The following is a 20,047-nucleotide window of genomic DNA, read 5'->3' as shown; positions in this document are numbered from 1 at the left end:
TCCAGCATAACTTGCTGGTTACATTGTTTCAGTAAATTCTGGGTCGTAGAGTCGCACCCTTAGCTATACATCCCAACATTTCATTTTCTTTGTTCATCAACTGCTTTGTTACCTTAAGCATGTTTCAATTTAATATGCAATCCACACGTAGTATGCTTCTACCCAATCTCATGCCTTTACATTTAACCATGTTGAATTTTGTCCATCATCTCTCTGCTCACTGACCTGGCTCGTCCATTGGATTACAGCTCATTAAACACTGAATCCAATTTAGCGTCAACTACCAACAGACACCATGGACAATACCCCACCTTCTATGCCATCTATAAAAGCAGACCCAAATCCGGCTTCTGTGAGACATCACAGAGCCCACTGGCAATTAACTTCCTCCCAACACACCACTATGTTTTGCTGTCTACCTTTCAGTCACGCATCGATCCAACCGAATACTTTGCTATCAATCCTCCGTGCGCATATACCTTGTGAATCAGTCTGCTGCACGAAATGCCTTCCTGAAATCTAGTTAGATAATTAACACCACCTCATCCTCATCCAACAAATCTATAACCTCCTCAATGACACAGTAAATTGGTCATTCACAACCTGCCCTTCTGATCCTGTGATGACCCTCTCCAATTAGGTCCTGTCCTTCCAAATTATCCCTTGTACTATTCCTCATTAAATCTGAACCAGTTTCCCCACAATTGAGGTGTCACATGTCAATACTTTGAGGGTTTATCCCTTGTCCCTTTTTTAAAGATAGCGGTTATATTTGCTATTTCCCAATCCACTGGGATGCTACCCGATTCCAATGAATTTTGAAAACTTATTGGATTGAAGGGAGAGGATTTGCAATCACACCTTGGAACCACATTTACCTTGAGCTTCCTAAACCTTTGTACTATGTCTTTCTTGAAATACAAGCGATATCCAGTCTGCTCTCTCCCTTATATTCCTCGCTCAGCTCAGGCATCTCACGTCATCCTTTCAATGGCAAAACCAGTTTCAAAATATTGATTTTGTAATTCCAACACTTCCCTCTCATCACTTTCTCAGTACCACCAGTAAATGGTCCAATGTCCTTCTGCAACATTTGCTTGCTCCTGATGTTCTTAAAGAATGTTTGTTATTGTCCTCTATATTCCTTTGAAGTTCCTCTTTGCACCTGTTGTCAGTTTCTTGACCTTCCTTTACTTGTTTGTATAGCTCTCCCTTACCTGCTCCTTGTACATTTCAGAATTTTATATGCCCGTTCTTTCTCCTTAATGCTGATCATGGCTTTGCTTCTCATTCCTTGTAGTTTTACACTCCTGTTTGGGTCTTGACTTGTTTCTAGGATAAACTTCTTCTGCACTGTAAAAAGGTACATCCTTAAAACCCATTTTCCTTCCACATCCTTCCTCTTAAATAGTTCTTCCCACTTTATTTCTTTCCTACAGGATTTAATCCCCTCAAAGTCTGCTATCTTGAGATACAATTTCTCAATCGCTTTTATTACCTGTTCTGTCCTCATTTCCACCTTAAAATCCACAACTTGATCATTAGACCTCAAATGTCCCCTTACTTCTGCCTTGGCTTAGTATTCCCTCCTCATTAATTCACAGTCCTCTCTCCATTGTAAGTTTCCCCACCTGCTGTTTAAGAAAAAAATCCATAAGTACTTCAACAAATTCCCACACACATTCAGTTTGCCTCCACTGTGAGTGGTCATCTAAGTCAGGAAAATTAAAATCCCCCATGATTACAATTATGACCACCCACAGTGATACATTTAGCTCTTAGTTATTCCCCTTTTATCTTCTAGGTCCACCCAAAGAGACTGTGCCAATCCTGAGTTCCTTGCTCTCAGCAATGTGCAAACCTTCCCTTATGAACAATGCCACCTCAACTCAACTTTGCTTTTCTATCCTTCTTGAAACACATGTAGGTAGCCCTGAAAATTTGTTCTCCACTCATCCTTTCCCTTTAAAAAATCTAATAGCTTTGTTTGTGAAAGTCAGATATGGGTTGAAACAAATCCCCGTAAGATACGACTCCAGTGAATAATCATCCACTCAATTCCTTATATGGCTCACTTAAAACAGTATCAATTTGTACTATGTTACATATACAGGCCTTGTATCGAATTACTGACTGAACTAATAACTGTGAATAATCAATAATGTTGGTGGTTATTTTAAACAGTTTTTCTCACAGGCAGGTGGCCACGAAGGAGGACTAATCTTCTGTATTAGCATACATTGGAGAAAGAAGATGAGATAAATATCTAAATTAGGTTCAAGAAAACAGACTTTGTAAGAGAGAAATAAGCTATTTTTTGTCAGCTTTGCCTATTACTTAGACTGACTCAAAATGATTGAGTTTAGATGTGATTTCTCTCCCTTCTTCAGTGTCTGACAACAATCTCACAACACTGGCTATGGAAGGCTAAAACATAGCAGGCAAAATGAATTTTAACATTGCACTGAGATACAATGCTTCAATTAAACAGTAAAACCCACTGAATAAACAATTCTTCAGGACTGTGGATGCATTCCAGGTTCTTGGATCCATGACAGAATCCAGAGTTACTCACAGCCTGTGGTCCTTGATGTATAGCTTTCATAATTATAAAAAAATCTAGCAACTCATCTCAGCATTATTCTAAATATAATTTACACTAGTGAATAAACGACAACTTGCATTTTATATGGCACCTTTAATGTAAAAAAGCATCCTGACATTTAACAGATAGAGGCAGATAAGGGAGTGAACACTGAGTCGTGAAGGGAGAGGAGGGGTGACTGATAGATTAGTTGAATAGATGAGTATTGAGAAGGTTTTTGAAGATGGAAAGGGAAACAGACAGGCGGAGGAGATTCGGGAGGGAGTCCCAGAGCTAGATCTCTAATATGGAGTTATAGTAATTTGGAGTTATAGGAGAAGTAGGACTTTAGCAGTTAGAGACAGAAGTTGGATTTTTTGAGGAGTGGGATGGTAACATCAATTCTGTAAGAGGTAAGGGCAGTGCTGGAGAATAGGGACAGGCTGGGGATCCGTGAGCATGGAATGGAGGAAAAGAAGTTGGGAAAATACAAGCTGAGACAGGAGGAGGATCATGGAGGGTGGTGGTGGGTTTCATGGATGTGTGAGATGACGGAGAAACTGTAGAGTTTGGGGGAAGTGGGAGCTTGGTTCGGAGGAAGGGTTCAGCTGGAAGTTATAGAGGATGGGAGGAGAGGGTCAGAGGAGGCACAGGCAACTGAAATCCTCAATTAAACACAAAACCCAAACTCTGACCTGACTGGGGAGAAGTGGTATGATACTGAATGAAGTGCAACTCCAGTGTGCTATAAAACTAAGTTTAAAAAACTTGGAAGTGCCTTGCTGTCCTGGACACTTTTTCAATCTAGTGGGAGTTAAATATTTAGACAATACTGGCGCTGATGTCAAGTTCTCGACACAATAAAATTTTAAATCATTGAGAGGAGTTCTGCATATGTCTAATCATACAAATTTAGCCCTTTCTCCTCGACATGAGAATGGAGTCCCAGTCGAGACAGTGTCAACTACATGACTGAAACCTATAGTGCAGCCACTGATCTCAGACTGGTAGCTACAGTATAAATACAGCATCGGAATGTGCCCAAAAGGAATGAAATAATCTTGTGAGAATGACTAGTAAGTGCAATCCATACATACCACAGGTCAGTTAAAAACATAATTGGGCAAATCTGGGAGCAGGCTTTCCTCCCACTCTTAGCAGCAGAGATGAGCGTTCAAGTGAACAGATATAGCTACTTACCATGGAAAAACTACAAACAAAAAGATTAAAACACTGAAAACCATGTGACGGCTGTAATTTTGGAAATAATGAAGGAGGTAACACAAACAAAAACAAAAGGTCAGCATGACAACACTCACCAGTATCATAGTTATTGCCCTTTCACATTCCTGAACTAAAGCCAGTTAACATGGCATGATTGTGATATCCTAAATTTACCATCTTCCCTTTCGGTCTTTCTTTCCTGATAGTATCAACATTGACAGAAGCATACCTGCTATCTCTGGAATGTATTGATTAGTACTTTTGCAGAATAAAATAAGCTATATAATCAATACAACATTATCTCTTTTTGAAATAACTAGTACTCTTACCATTTATCTGATCACCACTGTTACATGCTGCACTCACTGATCGTGTCTCTTCATTTTCTGTTGCTACATCAACATTAATTTAAGGGTAGGGCTGTGTAAGAATTTGTTTTCCATCATTTTTCTCAATTATTGGGGAAAAAGGAAATCTTTACATTCTACATATCATGTTGTATAATCCTTATTAAAAGCTGCAAAGAGGCACAGATTGAAACGCTGCATGGATTGGCATGAAGATTCGACCTGTATTCTTCATTTGAAAATACTCATTACCTTTTAAGAATGAAATCTATTTTTAGTAACATGTATTTTTGTGAAATAACACTTTGCAGTCTAAAGGAATAAGGTACCTTTTCCAATCCCATTGAAATTGTCCTCTTCCTAGGTAGCCCTTCATTAATCAACCAAAATGGTAGACAAATGTCCTTCACCTAGGCATTTGAAACTGCTGCTCAAATTACCTATTAAGAGATGCAAACAAGAGAGTGCAGGGCAATCTGCCCTCTAATTTTCCTTTCCTTTCTATGAAGAAGCACTGCTCGCCTCCACCCCAATGACACAGCTAAGGTCAGGACCAATTTGCAGGAGGTCAAGCACTAACCTACATCCAACCACTTCATGGCACAGATCATTAAAAATTATTTTTGAGACATTAAACCGAGGTCCTGTATGCCCTCTCAGGTGGACGTAAAGATCTCATGACATTATTTGAAGAGCAGGGGACTTCTCCCGATGTCCTGGCCAACATGTATCCCTCAATCATAACATAAAACAAATGATTTGGTCATTTACTTCATTGCTGTTTGTGGGAGCTTGCTGTGCATTTCCAACATAACAACAGTGACGACACTTCAAAGGTTACTTCATTGGCTGTTAAGCACTTTGGGATATCCTGAGGTTGTGAAAGAGGCTAAATAAATCTAAGTCTTTCCTTCTTTATCTCTTTGAATGTTTAATTGAATATCAAGTAAAAAATGAAATCTCTTGTCTATCAAACTGTTCCACATATAAATTTGAAATTATGTATTGTATTGGTATCCAATTATTTTAGGTTCCAAGTTACCATTCATGACTTAGAAACCTGTCTATCTCTTGGTGTTGTTCACACAGGATCTTTTTTTGGAAGTGAGTAGGTCTCAGCAGTTGATACCTCCGAGCTGGCTCATAATAGTGAAGCCCCCAGATTCGGCAGGGGTTAATGGCTTTATCAGGCCTTCAATTTAATTACAATTTCGGTTAGAAATGCTTAAATATTTCCAGACTCTTCAATTTAATTAAACCTTCAATTAAAACTTTTAAATCATTAGTATTACTTTAATTTGCTTATTTAAGCTTTCAGTTTTTGGTGTGGAAATGTAATGGCTGCTTTCTGTGATTGTTGTAAAGGGAATTCTCAGGTCTAATTGGTTCCTGCTAACCAAATGACTGATAACAGCACAGAGAAAATGAGAATTCTACATTCATTCATACAGACACAGTTCATTAGTTATAGAATATAGCTTATCAGAAATTTGGTCGGTGTTGATCATTTGGCATGTGTTCATCTTTCACTAAACATTCAATTCTGTATTAAATGAGATACTGCTTGGTGAAAAACCCAGCAGACCTACTTTTATCCAAATGGATCTTTGAACAGAAGAATTGGTATCTCAAAAGTTATGTATGGAAGAATTCATTAAGATGCAGATAAAGCTATAATTTGGCAGCTGCAGTGTGTATTTAGACATAAAACAAAATGATACAGTACTGTTAATGATCCAGTCCTTCGTAAAACCAAAACACACAAGTTCCAGGTAAACTGCACACATACTGGTATTCCCGAACTGGTCTTACATACATTAGCAAAAGCAATCAATAATCCTACAATGTCTTTACTCCATTCTTTGACCATCTTATTTTGTACAAATTCTACAGGATACTGCACTTTTTATCCCTTTACTTTCCTGGAAAATAGCTACGATTACATCACTGCGAGAGAACCACATAGGTGAGCAGGTGGTTCATAACCATTTAATAAATGCATCATGCTGCAAATGTAACGTTGTATTGGTCATCTGGGACAAAAATAAGCTGATCTCAGCACAACAGAAAATACAAGACGTTAAACAGCTCTGTATATATTACATTCTTAGCTGGAGTATGTTAGAAGCTATAACATTGTCAAGAGGTTCAGATCATGTCAAGCGACAGGACTGGAACTTTGGGGGTGGGGGGGGGGGGGGTAATTTTAACCTAGCTTGCCAGGCGGGAAACCCACGGAATCGGGTAAAATGCCGGTTTTACACTTCGCCCAATATTACTCTACACTGATTTGAATAGAGAGTAAAATCGGGCTGGGTGTAAAACTAACGTTGCACTCAATCCCATTAGTTTCCGGGCAGGTGGGTTAGGTTAAAATTGCCCCCTCACTTTCTGAATGCCACCCAATTGATTGTATATGAATCACAAAAAGTTAGTATACAGGTACAGCAAGTGATTAGGAAGGCAAATGGAATGTTGTCACTTATTGCAAGGGGAATGGAATATAAAAGTTGAGATGTTTTGCTACAGTTGTGCAGGGCATTGATGAGACCACATCTAGAATACTGTGTGCAGTTTTGATCTCCTTATTTAAGGAAGGACACAATTGCTTTAGAGGAGGTTCAGAGAAGGTTCACTTGACTGATTCCTGGGATGAGGGGGTTATCTTATGAGGAAAGGTTGGACAAATTGGGCCTGTATACATTGGAGTTTAGAAGAATGAGAGGAGATCTTATTGAAACATAAGATCCTAAGGGGACTAGAAGGGGTAGATGCTGAGAGGGTGTTTCCCCTTGTGGGAGAGACTAGAACTAGGGGCCACAGTTTAAAAATAAGGGGTCTCCCATTTAAGACGGAGATGAGGAGAAATGTTTTCTCTCAGAGGTTGTGAGTCTGTGGCACTCCGTTCCCCAGAGAGCGGGGGAGGCAGGGTCATTGAATATTTTTAAGGCTAAGTTAGATTCCTGATTAACAAGGAAGTCAAAGGTTATAGTAGGGAGACGGGAAAGTAGGGTTGAGGTCACATTCAGATCAGCCATGATCTTATCAAATGGCAGAGCAGGCTCGAGGGGCCGAATGGCCTACTCTTGCTCTTAATTTGTATGTTCATATGTAAATCAAGAGTGCATTACACCCTCAAGCACTGGTTTGATTTTTTCAACAACTGCAATTTTTACTAATTATTCATCTTTTCATTCATACTTTAATCTTAATTCTTTCCTAACCATCACCAGCATGCCTAGTTTTGCATTACGTGACAAGTTTTAAAAAAATTATTCTGGATGAGAGTGTTTCAAGTGTTCTTTCATGTAAGAGCAAGAAAGCTTTTATTCAATTAAAGCTACAAATGTGTATGTCCCCAAATACATTCTTCTCCATTACAGCTGCCAAATACTAATGCGAGTAAAAGAAACTTGAAAAAAAGTGTTAAAACATGAAACAAGTTGGTTGGTAAAAGAGCCAGAGGAGACATGAGGAAACTTTTTTTATGCAGTGAGTTGTAATGATCTGGAATGCACTGCCTGAAAGGGTGGTGGAAGCAGATTCAATAGTAACTTTCAAAAGGGAATTAGATAAATACTTGAAGGGAAAAAAATTTACAGGGCTATGGGGAAAGAGCAGGGGAATGGGACTAATTGGATAGCTCTTTCGAAAAGCCGGCACAGGCATGATGCATGATGGGCCGAATGGCCTCCTCCTGCGTTGTATTTACTACGATACTATGAAGTGTCAGATGTTATTCTGCTACATGTATTATCTAGTGGCTGCAGTTCCCAAAGATATGCTCAGCTGCAGCAAAAGTAAGTCCAAGTTTGCAGAGTATTTTCATACCTCACCACATTCACAAATCCAAAGATGTGCCTCAGGTACTCCAGTGAAAATAAATCAGGCCTCGACCAGGGGGCTTGTATGAATTTATACTAAATTTTGTATCTGTTGGCCAGTGTCTATGACCATCCCAAGGATTACCAAAATCATCAGACCTTATAGTATCTAGAGAATTGTTTCTATGTTTTGTAATACTAATGAAAACACCACTCATGTGGTTTGCAAGAAGTCCACAGCAGGGTACATTTGAAAGGCTTATTTTCTCATTTTCTGTCAGTAGTGGAGACAAGCAATCAGATGCAATGTAAATCAAACGATTATAGCTGGAAGTATGTCGTTATTTCCAATAGCATATTACATTATGTAATAGCTTTTTTAATCCCCAAAAAGGGCATAGATCATAAAAAAGTCAATGCAAAGGAAGATGAAACTATAACAAACTGGTAAATTACAACAGTCTACAGTTATAATTTTAAATTTTCTTTTTTTATAAACCATGCGAAAGGTGAGAGATGTTAGTGTTAAGGAGAGGAGCACTTTCTATCTTAGGCACCAAGTGCCAGCATCAACCACTCTCCGGTCAGATATAACATGGTTATATCAATATCATGCTCAACCCCAACCTCAGAAGAGCACCTGCAGCTGCCAGCCACCAGGAACTGAATTGAACCCACCTAAACTCATTTCATACTGGACTCTCAGATAGATAGAAATTACTTTGATCTTATCTGTCTTGGCTTGATTTGAACATAGGTCTGGGAGGTGAAAGGCTAATGACTAATCAAGTGCAGTCTATTATACAGAAATGATTGCTAGTTGCTAAGGATTTTGAACATGAAGATTACTGATGATGCTTTCAACATTGCAGCACTGTAGCATTTATAGCTTCTAATGAGCATCATTAGATGAAAATGGGGCACTGAAAGTTTTAGAAAGAGAGATGCTTATGTTTTGTAGGAGAAATTCTCTAAGAATTGTCTTCAACGCATCCTCAAAATGGAGTCGGTAGTGAGACTGAATGCTATGAAAGGAAAGGGCTAATGCTAATTAAACTGCAAAGGTTTATACAAACAAAACATTTATCAGGCATAGAATACTAGCCATCAAGACCACAAGCCCACAGATGGCTCATCAAGTGGGACATAAAAATGTCCTGCCTTATTTGGACCTGTGGGTGACCCCCTTGTTAGCAAAAGTCTGAGAAGTTAGGGAATAAACGTGAGACCTTGGCATGTCTAGGTGCCGGTGCTTCATTCATTTGGAGATCGGCGACACCACAAGAGCTGTGTGAGGTGACTGACGCCAGTAGGACTGAGCTCTTCTGACATATGTGTCACTCAAATTGATCAATAGAAGTGAGGAATTTTTTTAGAAAATTATGGATATATAAGGTGAGTGTTTTAACACTCAGTTACCAGCCCTTAGTTTAGTTCTGTTCTTGTAGAAGGTATAGAAGTACTTTGTCTTGTATATGCAGAAGAGTCTGTAATATTGGGAAGTGCATCTCTGACACAGAGAGAGAAAGGTTACAGAATTTAAGATTGTAGGGATATACCAGGAAGCTACAGGCAACTATATGTGTCACTTTGATATATAATTTTGCTTAAGGTCAAGGGATTAAAGATTTAAAACGGCTAGTCCAGATACAACTACCAGCTTGGAAGATGAATTTTCACAGGAGCAGAGGATCCAGGAGGAATGGATAGCACCTCCACAGACGGAAGTTCATCACTCTGAGGTTTCAGAAGGCTAACACCATCCTCTCCAAGGAAGGTGAGTCAACCAGCTCATAAGGATGAGGTCATATAAAGTCTGGAAAACTTGCTAACAATAAACATGTAGACTTGAATCTATTCAACAGACTGGCTATCTAACTTGTGAGCTATGTAAGGAGTGATCCTAAATTAATCTCACCAATTTACATCAATCTCAGACACTGATCTTAACCGATAATCAGCAAGTAGTTAATGCTGAATTACTATGACATACTGAACTGCTTTGTAACCCTTGTTATTTATTTAGTCAATTAACCCTATTTCCTAATTATTTGCATACTCAATGTTTAAGTTCATTTCTGCTAACTACGATTATGTTTAATAAACAGCTGCTAGTTCATGACTTGGTTGTCTGATTTCTTTGATAATTGGCAGAAGAGGGTTCATTCATTCACTTAGCCGCTTGTGTGGATCCTGACAGAAGATTGGTAGTGTAAATGCTAATATAATCTGAACTGATTGATGCAAGACAGTTTGGCGAGCCAAACTTAAGCATCATTAACTCTTAGGCATAAAATGGGTGGTAAACAGCAGATGGTTCCTTGACAAGGAGTTAAGGTGTAGGGTTAAAGATTTATCTGGTTCCCTCGATGAATATTCTTGTTAGGGTATCGATTAGTGTTCTTGCAATGTGTTAGTCCAACTAAGGTAATCCCTCTTCGTGCTACATCTAATACTGTTGTTAGGATTTTAAAATACTACCAATCATGGAGCAGCAACAATAGTGTCTTACCTTCAGTTGGGACGATCGTGGTGGTTTCTGAGGTGGTTCTTCATAGGGTCGGTCTCCAAGAGATGCTAAGATTCGCTTCCGATGACCGAGTAAGGCTATTTTCAGCACCTAACATAACACAAAACTTAATCAGAAAAAAGAAATGATCATGCAGGAAACTGTTTATCCTACTTCACCCTGTGGGTGATCAATCAACTGAGTATCCTTGAACACACTTCTCAGATAAAGTCACTTGAGGTCAGGGTGAATGAAAAATATAGAGGTTGCAGGAAAACCAGTCCTTTTCACAACTTACAGCCAAGGCTGATAAGTTCATCTGATAAGAAATACTATCCAATAAGAATCACTCACAACCTACCAGCAATCTGCTCTTCACACAATTATGCGACCTTGCTGAATTGACAGTTATACCAGATTTCCTTTCTCAAGAAACAGTAACTGAATGTTCAGTCACACACATACAAGTTTCTATTTCATAAAGAGAAATCTCTTAGTTACTGTATCCATGCTCCATCTTCAAATAATCAAAAATTAATCAAGTACTTTTTAAACAACCTTTCGTGCTGAAGTTTTCAATAAAACACAGAATTTCAATGATCTATTCTCTAAAAAAATGTTCAAATTAGTACCCAAACGGTTATATACCTTCATTTAAAAGAGAAACTTAGTTACTATAAAATAGTGTTTGAACAAATGAAAGGAACCATCAGATGCTTAGAAAAAATCTTTATCTACTACTCAGTAATTCAGTTTCATTTTTGATTACACCAGGTTAGACTGTTAACATTTTATGATGAAGTTCAATCAAGTTATTAATAAAAACTTTTTGATACAGATCCCTCTTTTGGGATCTTACTTTCTCTTGCACTCTTGTTCACGTGCCATATATTATCTGCAGCTATGAATTGGGCAACCTGGTACCATATGGTTTTTTCTATGCTAGTCTGAATTAATTGCTGGAAGATATGGAAGAGCAGCTTTTGGATGAGTCCATTCGAATTTTCCCAGCCTTTCTGTTTAAAAAAACAACTGGGCTCCACTCATTGCTGCTCCACGACGAAAACCAACTTAGCTCAGCTTATTGTCCCTCCACAGCAAATCCCGAGATGGGAAAGCTGCAGTGTAGTAGAGTGCAGAATGAAGCCATGCCTCATTGGCTAGAGTAATATGTAATCGTGGTCCAAAGCATTTTGTCTGCATAATGCCCCAGTTTAACAACTTCTGTATCTGCATTGAATTCTGGAGCCAGATAACTGTCTGATGCCAGATTCTCTGTTAGTGGATTTTCTTTTGTGTTGCAAGAATATCCTACAATATACATGCCAGCATTTTGTAGAGTCAGATAAAAGGCAATTTTTTTTCCCCCCACAGAGTACTCTCAAGGCATTTTCTTGTTTCAATTCTCAGACATGCCAGCCTAGCAAACTAGCTAAAGCTGATAAACAACTTCAAAAAAGCTGACAAAGCCCCCAAAAGGCTCACAACTCACAAACAGCCCTCATTATAAACCTATGACATGTGAAAACAAAAAGCACACAGATGCTGTAACTTAAGCAATAGGTATCTACAATTTGTTCTACTTTATTCACTTGTATTGTGGAAAAAAACATGCGCATGAAAATCTGAAGGGGACAATAAAAATGTTGAAGGCACAAAATTGGGAGGCATCTTTGGTGGGGAGGTCTAAAACAAACTTCCTTGGAAAATTTACAATTTTTACATTAAAATTATGAATTCTGCTGAACTTTTACTTCACAACTGATTGGATTTTTTAAAACATTTGGATTTTCAACAGACCAACACTCAACCAAAAATTACCTCAACAGCCACTCTTGCACATCCAACAGCCTCACCCCAGTTTACAAGGTCACTCTACCCTTTTTGGATCCAAAGACACTGTACTCTATCCAACTCCCCGCCCTTTCATAGAGACACTCTCCACTTCCAATCCTGGCAGTTTCCCTCTCCCCTCAAATTGATCGGACACTCTACACCCTCCACTCCAGTTCAAGTTGGTACTCTTTCACCCTCCCATTCAAGGTGGCACTCTTAAACCCCTCAGTTCAACCAGACATTTTCCAGCTCCCACCCCCCCAGTTCAAGATGGCACTCTCCTTCCCTATTCCATCTTAGTGAACGCTGGCACTCTCCTTCGTCCCCCGTCCCAACACTTCATCCCCACTTTTCCATTCTTCTCCCCAAAGCATTGCTAAGTTTTTGTCCCCTTCACTGCCATCCATTCCCTCCATCCCATTCCCCTTCATGCCATCTATTTCCCCCTTCTATCAATGCTGCTCTTACCCGAGCCCTGCTGACTGAAGTGATTCTGGTTGCTATATGCTATAGATGGGAACCCTTGTTTTGCAAGAATTCCCTCCTACAGTATGCAGCAACTGGGATCCTTTCCAGGAGAAGCAGGACCCATAGCGTAGTGGCACTGAGGGGAGATATGCAGACTGAGCCCCCAAAACACTGACCGTCAGTGTGACATGCTGATGATTGGATAGAATCATTCAGTACTTGTGCAAAATTCAGGAAAGTAAGCAATAGAGTGGTGGCTAATGCTTTTAACAGAGTTGAGCCGAGAGGCATTTTCGATACCGAACATACTATGATTCAAACTGGCATTCAATCCAGAGATCTAATTTTTTGTTTAATTTGTGAGATAATGCGTAATTTCTGCCTGGCTACAGGAATATTTACAATGGTATTTTTGATGATATTTGCTGAATTGGATGTGGTGATGGGAGGGGAAACATTTGGACTGGAATGAACTACTCTGTGATACCAATTTGCATTCATGCATAACTGTTCTGCAAGAGCATAGATTCTATTGAAAGAACTCTTGACGGTTGGTTTCAAACAAAAGAAATAGGTGTAGAAACGGTCAGAGCTCTAATTAAGCTAAATTAGCGAGCAGGGGCAGTTGATAGAATTTTACTTTCATCAATCTCTAGTATCACCTGGCCACAATTTGGTGCCAGCAGCAAATGTGGAAGTACTCTAGAATATACATCATGGGAACTCAGATCAAACTTCTTCAGATCTTCACTAGTCCCAGATAAAATCCTGACCTTTTTGTATTTTATTGCCAAGTAATTTTTGATACAGTTAGCTAGTTTCACATTACTTTGATGTGCATTCGTCCACATCAAAAGCCTCAGGTACAGAGCTTCAGACCATCCAAGTAAAATTCTATTTCGGCTGACACTTCAGTGCTGCATCGGGGGTGCCATCTTTCAGATGAGACATTAAACCGTGGACCTGTCTGCCCTCTCAGGTGGATATAAAAAAAAAATCCAATGCCATTTTGAAGAAGAGCGAGAGAGTTCTGCTCAGTGTCCTGGAAAATATTTATCCCTCAATCAACATAGCTAAAACAAAGCACCCGGTCATTATTTCATTGTTGTTTGTGGGATATAGCTGTGAAGCAAATTTGTCTGCAGCTTTTCCTTATATTTTTGAACAGTGACTACAATTAAAAAAGTACTTAATTTGTTGTAAAGTGCTTTGGGACGTCCCTTGCCTAATAATTCAATTACATATCCAACAGTTTGTGCAGCTGTTTCTAATGTCCGAAACATAACCTGAAAGAGTTATTTGGGTAAAAACTATCCTCTTCCAAAGCAGTTATGCATAATTCACAAATTTAAACCATTAAATTCATTCCAGTCCAGAAGAAATACAACAACTTGCATTCATATAGCACCTTTAACGTAGTGAAAGGTCCTGAGGTGCTTCACAGGAGCGTTATCAGACAAAATGTGACACTGAGCCACATAAGGAGATATTAGGATAGGAGAGCAAAAGTTTGGTCAACGAGGTAGGTTTTCAGCAGCGTCTTCCAGGAGGGTAAAGAGAGGGAATTCCAGAGTTTTCATCAATGGCTATTTTATAGGTAGATAGATTAGATAAGATTGATTAGATAGATAAATATATAAATCAGAGCAAGATTCATCCCCAGGCTGCTCTCACACCTCAACGTTTGTCAGAGCCTGTGGAGCAGGTGAGCCACAGCTCGAGGCAGTAAGGCAGATCTGACTGCCCCAACCAAAAAAGAACTACAGTCCTACAACTCACTTCATGGTGAAGTAGAAATAAGATAGAATTATGCATAGAATATGATTTTTCAGCAGGAATCAGGTTGATAAAAACAGCATTTTCACCATCACATTATAAGACGACGTAAACATTTATTTAGCTTACATTTACAATTTCCAGTTCCCAGAGGTTTTTCACACAGTCCATTGAATTATACCCACTGGACAGAAAGGTCTGAATGTAGTCTTGCAGTCCAAGTGATTCCAACCATGCTACGATTGAAGTATTGCTGTTCCCATCAAAACCAAATGGTTTAATCTGTAACACAAAATCAACAATCAGAATACACTATATTGAGTTGTCTCAGCCGATAAAACTATAACAATGGAGGTTCATCTTGTTCTCGTTACTAAGAATAAAAACACTACAATTTTGGAGAGGTTACCTACTCTTCAATCGTACTGATTTTTCCCCCTGAAATTTAGTTAGTTAGTCCAGAGACCTATTACATGGTGAATTTTAGAACCCATGTGTTTTTCTTATAGTTAAAATCTATCATAACTGGTGACATATTTGATGCTCCAACAGCCTGTGCCATGCAGTAGAACATTGCATCCATAATTCCCCATACTGGGGACCCATCTTAGCTTTTCCATCAAGGAGCAGCAAGGAGTATTTTGTTTAGTCAGTCAAGTGTCTGACACACACTGACACCAATCACCATGTTTAAGAGTCTCCAAATTAAGCTGCGAGAAATCTATACATGCAGGCTTTTTGTTTGCCTGATACTGATTACGCATTTGGTTCCTAAAAGGACACACTTCACTTATCCAAGTTCAGTGACCATAGGTACAGTTGGCAGAACCAAGGCTTAGGAACCCCATGAATGCATAGGTGTACAGCTGAAGTCTAACTGTCCAGCCTACAAGATTAGAACACTGGCAAGTCTGCCACCGCTTGTCTAGCTGGGAACACCCTACTTGTTAGGATATTAGCTTACAGAGTTAACTGCAGCCAAATGGAAAGAATCCTAGCTCCCAGTGATCGGACTATCCCTTCAGATTATATCGTGAGCCAGGCTGGTTGATCAACTGGAACACGACTGACCTAACTTGTTCAGGTTACAGATTACTGAGAGAAGATTTGGTTCCAAACTTCCACTGCCAGGTATATCGTCTTGGAACCTTCGCGACTTCAGTAACCCTGCTTTCCTTCTCTTCCCAACATAAGTTTGAGCCTTCAGTAAATGGACAATAAGTAGCAGGACCTCCACGAGTGACATAGCGAGTAACATATGGGGAACATGCAGGAGAATGGATTTGACTAATGGCAAATGAAGAAAAACAACAGGATGGGTTGAAGGCCCGTTTCTATACTACTAACATTCCATGGTCCTTTGAAAGCCTGTAATGATGGCGAGGGTATGAAATGTGAAGTGCTTGATACACTTTAGATACTCCGTTTCCAAACTGAAAAAACATTCTATTACCCAGCACCAGCCCCTCTCACCCTGACAAGTCAAATATTTTTTAAATGTCTAGATTTTAAAAAAATATAGGATTCACATATGGCAGAGCTCTGGGATACCAACATCCCACAGCTTTGTCTTTTTATGCATCTGCTGAGCATTTCTCGTCGAACTATATGCTCTTCTACTAAAATACAAGTCTTCACAGAACTGTCATTAAAATGATGCTCAAAGACGCTAAGGAAAGCCCTAAAGATTATTGTAGACGTGAGTACCAATAATTTACATGGCATTAAGAATTACTTGCTGCAAATATCTGGCATTTGACAATTAAAATGTTATTCACCACCCTCATCTTCCTTTTGCTTACTTGCCCAGGCATTGCCTGACATTTTTAAAAGATGAATTCAATGTAATATCAAGGGATTATGGCTGTTAATAGGACTTAAAGCACGTAAACCCTAAACTGCTTTGGTTGTGCATTCAGCATAATTAATGCAAGGCTGAAACTGTAACTGCTGAGCTTTTTCACAATTCATTGATCATAGTAACAGTTAAGGAATCTTGGGAATGTAGTCTTAAAAGTATTCAAGATGTAGCTTCACAATTTGCAGTCTCCACAGGCAGCATATCAAATTCAAACCGACATATTATGTTTCATATGCAAGAAGCACATCTTCAGATTAATTTCATAATACTGCAAATAAGAGATGATAAAATTTAAACTTTTTTTTGGAAGACATCAGTAGCCGTCACCTCCTCCTTCTCTCTCTCTCTCTCTCTCTCTCCTTCCCTCCCTCCACCCCCCACCTCAAAAAGGTATATTACAGCTAGTGAAGGAAAAATGGTACATTCCAGCATTGGAAGTACTATTCTTTGTTGGCCCTACTCCCTCAACTGGATGGAGATGAATTAATGAAATTTGAATTCCAGACAGTCAATATCTTTTCAGCTCCCTATTGTTTCCCTCAAACAGCAAGAAGGATGCATGCATCATGTAATGGAGGCTCTGGAAAAAAAAAATAACCAATTCACCAATGCTTTTTCTCCTTTTAGGTCTCCTTTCTCCTTGCTGACCCTTGTATACAATACCATTGCTGAATGGGCAATGAGCCAATTTGCCCCAAGGCCTGTACCAATGCCCTTTGAGAGTCAGTAGAAAGCTAATTTGAGAATCCAGGAATGATATTCCTTTCAACCTGACATAATAGTACATTTATTTTGGATTTTAGCTCGACTGAAAGACTGGGTACATCCTTTTGACTTCTTGGCAGAAACGTGAGTACAAGCCTATGTCCTGTCACTCATTCCAGTGGAGCAACTTTAAGTCACAAATTTAAATTAAACCATTAGATTACATCTGGACTTAAGGGAGGGCTCTGACACAGAATCCTATAGCACTGATGCATTCACTGATTGCTATCCATTAGAACTGCTCATGTGAATCCAGGAAGCTCACAGCCAGCAACAGAATATTGAACAAATGCACAGACCTCTAATTTCAGGGCAATGATGAATTCTAAATGTACATTTATCCAGGTTTTAATTCATTTAATACTCAATTTTTTGTCACACTAAAATTCACAATAAAGTCAAATAAATCACACCTTTTTAAAAAAATTGTCCAAACGGAAGCAAAACTAAATCAATTCCAATATGAACATATACATCGACGACATTTTCTTTCTATGGACCCACGGTGAGGAATCACTAAAGAGACTACACGATAACATCAACAAGTTCCATCCCACCATCAAGCTCACCATGGACTACTCCTCAGAATCGGTTTCTTTCTTGGACACACGAATCTCCATCAAAGACGGGCACCTCAGCACCTCACTCTACCGCAAGCCCACGGACAACCTCACGATGCTCCACTTTTCCAGCTTCCACCCTAACCACGTCAAAGAGGCCATCCCCTATGGACAGGCCCTGCGAATACACAGGGTCTGCTCAGACGAGGAGGAACGCGATGGACACCGACAGACGCTGAAAGACGCCCTCGTAAGAACGGGATATGATGCTCGACTCATCGATCGACAGTTCCGACGGACCACAGCGAAAAATCGCGTAGACCTCCTCAGACGACTAACACGGGACGCAACCAACAGAGTACCCTTCGTCGTCCAGTACTTCCCCGGAGCGGAGAAACTACACCATGTTCTCCGCAGCCTTCAACATGTCATCAATGATGACGAACACCTCGCTATGGCCATCCCCACACCTCCACGCCTTTAAACAGCCACCCAACCTCAAACAGACCATTGTTCGCAGCAAATTACCCAGCTTTCAGGAGAACAGCATCCACGACACCACACAACCCTGCCACGGTAACCTCTGCAAGACATGCCAGATCATCGACACAGATACCACCATCACACGAGAGGACACCACCCACCAGGTGCACGGTTCATACTCCTGTGACTCGGCCAACGTTGTCTACCTCATACGTTGCAGGAAAGGATGCCCCAGAGCATGGTACATTGGCGAGACCATGCAGACGCTGCGACAACGGATGAATGGACACCGCGCAACAATCGCCAAACAGGAGGGTTCTCTCCCTGTCGGGGAACACTTCAGCAGTCATGGACATTCAGCCACCGACCTTCGGGTAAGCGTACTCCAAGGCGGCCTTCGAGACACACGACAATGCAAAATCGTCGAGCAGAAATTGATAGCCAAGTTCCGTACCCATGAGGACGGCCTCAACCGGGATCTTGGGTTCATGTCACACTACAAGTAACCCCACCAGCGAACAAATGTTATCTGTTTTTAATATAACGGGTCATTGACTGTCTTCCTTCTCTCTCTCTCTCTGTTTTTTTTTGGGGGTTTGTATATTCGGTGGCCTTTTAGGTGACACCTTTCTGTCTGCTCACTGTGATTGCCTTGGCAATGGGCAGTAATCACCAGGCATTGTTCTGTGATTTTCAAATGCGAAGGATTCGAAAATTTCATTTCCACACCGTTCACCTGAGGAAGGAGGAAGCCTCCGAAAGCTTGTGGAATTTAAAATAAATTTGTTGGACTATAACTTGGTGTTGTAAAATTGTTTACAATTGTCAACCCCAGTCCATCACCGGCATCTCCACAATATGAACATAGGAACAGGAGTAGGCCGTTCAGCCCCTATAGCCTGTTCCACCATTCAATGAGATCATGGCTGATCTGAATCCCAACTCCATCTACCCGCCTTGGCTCCAAATCTCTCAATACCCTTGGCGAGCAAAAATCTATTGATCTCAGATTTAAAATTATTAACTGAGCTAGCATCTACTGCTTTTTGTGGGAGAGTGTTCTCCACTTCTACCACCCTTTGCGTGAAGTGCTTCCTAACTTCTCTCCTGAATGGCCTCTCTCTAATCTTAAGGTTATGTCCCCTTGTCGTAGACTCCCCCAACCAGCGGATAAAGTTTCTCTCCATCTACCCTATCAAATCCTTTCAAAAGTACTAAAAACCTGAATCATATCACCCCTTAACCTTCTAATTCCAGAGAATACAAGCCTAATTTATGCAATCTATCCTCATAGTCTAACCCTTGGAGCCCTGGTAACATTCTGGTGAATCTGCACTGCACTCCTTCCAAGGCCAATATATCTTTTCTAAGGCTCTGAACTGTACATAGTACTCCAGACGTGGGTCCAACCAGGGCTTTGTCAAACTGCAGCAAAACTTCCTTCCCTTCATATTCTAGCCCTCTAGTTACAAAGGCTAATATTCCATTAACCTTTTTGATTATTTTTTGTATCTGACTACTACATTCTAGTGATCTGTGTACATGGACCATTAAATCTCTTTGGACCTCCACTGTTCCTAGCTTTTCACCATTTAAAAAAATACTTGGATCTATCCTTTTTTGGTCCAAAATGGATGACCTCACACTTACCTGCTTTGAAATCCATCTGCCACAGTTTTGCCCACTCATTAACCTGTCAATTTGTAATTTTATGCTCCTGTCCACACTACTTACGATGAAACAGAACATTCTCCCAGTAGAAGCATGCACCTTTGCACAGACATAATAGCCTGAAGTCAATGACAAAATA

General features: G+C 40.0%; 1 protein-coding gene across 10 annotated transcripts in view; it reads right to left on the bottom strand.

Annotated features, from left to right (window-relative positions):
• Positions 1-20,047, bottom strand: part of LOC137344410 (ankyrin repeat and SAM domain-containing protein 1A-like) — a 345,223-nt gene that overhangs the window by 53,659 nt on the left and 271,517 nt on the right. For all 10 annotated transcript variants that reach the window (XM_068007344.1, XM_068007345.1, XM_068007349.1 and 7 more), the window contains 2 exons: positions 14,698-14,850; positions 10,492-10,599 (listed from right to left, as the gene is read on the bottom strand). In XM_068007344.1, coding sequence (XP_067863445.1) covers positions 10,492-10,599; positions 14,698-14,850 — 261 coding nt within the window. The remainder of the gene's footprint in view (positions 1-10,491; positions 10,600-14,697; positions 14,851-20,047) is intronic.

The sequence above is a fragment of the Heptranchias perlo genome, chromosome 27 (assembly GCF_035084215.1).
Source record: "Heptranchias perlo isolate sHepPer1 chromosome 27, sHepPer1.hap1, whole genome shotgun sequence".
In the NCBI taxonomy this organism is placed as follows: Eukaryota; Metazoa; Chordata; class Chondrichthyes; order Hexanchiformes; family Hexanchidae; genus Heptranchias; species Heptranchias perlo.
Note: the sequence above shows the minus strand (reverse complement) of the source record. Positions and strands in the feature narration are given on the sequence as shown.